The sequence below is a fragment of the Penaeus monodon genome, chromosome 33 (genome assembly GCF_015228065.2).
Source record: "Penaeus monodon isolate SGIC_2016 chromosome 33, NSTDA_Pmon_1, whole genome shotgun sequence".
Lineage (NCBI taxonomy): Eukaryota > Metazoa > Arthropoda > Malacostraca > Decapoda > Penaeidae > Penaeus > Penaeus monodon.
Genome location: NC_051418.1, coordinates 31,357,562 through 31,358,357, shown reverse-complemented (window position 1 = coordinate 31,358,357; position 796 = coordinate 31,357,562). Strand labels below are relative to the sequence as shown.

General features: G+C 37.6%; 1 protein-coding gene across 2 annotated transcripts in view; it reads right to left on the bottom strand.

Moving 5' to 3' along the window:
- The window catches only part of LOC119594381, a 9,916-nt gene that overhangs the window by 8,525 nt on the left and 595 nt on the right, over positions 1-796 (bottom strand). For both annotated transcript variants that reach the window (XR_005230600.1, XM_037943443.1), the window contains exons 2-3: positions 501-671; positions 109-203 (exon numbers count right to left, since the gene is read on the bottom strand). Coding sequence is in view for 1 of the 2 variants with exons in the window: in XM_037943443.1 (XP_037799371.1) it covers positions 109-203; positions 501-671 (266 nt within the window). In the remaining variant the exon portion in view is untranslated. The remainder of the gene's footprint in view (positions 1-108; positions 204-500; positions 672-796) is intronic.

The window sequence follows — 796 nt, the reverse complement described above, 5'->3', positions numbered from 1 at the left end:
CTACTTTCCCTATCTGTTACTTTCAAATTTAATGAATGACTTTATTTGTTCACTGGATACAAAAAAGTATAAATAGCATTTCATGAGTGATGCTGACAAAAAACTCACCTTCAGATCAACACCAGCCTTGCTAGCAGCCTGCCTCAGTGCCTCAGCACAGCCCTCTGGGTTAATTCCACCAGCATTGCTCAGGACTCTGATACCTAGATATTTCAATGTGCTTTAAATCTTTTGTTAACTACAACAGTATGTACTGATCATGTACAGAGAAACAATCTTACAAACACTCAACAACCACATATACACATTCATTATATACACACAGAGTTCTGTAAAAGTTTATCAATAATACAGCAAAATACTAATTTCAATTGTTCCAATACAAACTGGCCACATTCATACTTTCAGAGAAATCCTTATGTAATCTGTATTATACTAATTTACCTATCAGAAATTGAAGATATTGTATACAAATGAATAAATACAACTGCAACATCCACCTTTCCGTTTGATGTCATTCAAGTATGGTCCAATGGCATAGAGCACAAAGTCAGGTGCAAACCCCAGCTCTGGCTTCTTGGCTCTTGCAGCCGTAAGGAGGGACATGGTGATTTCTGAGAGGTAGTCGAACATGAGGAAGTCCAAATTGCCATTGTGAATCAGTTGAGGAGCTGCAGATATAGAAGACATAGGTAATAGATAGTTCATTCATGCAGTAGGTGTGAGTGTGTATGCGTGCATGTGCATGCTGCCAAAATGTGTATGTATGTGCTGTTTAGTTGTGATAAATTACAAC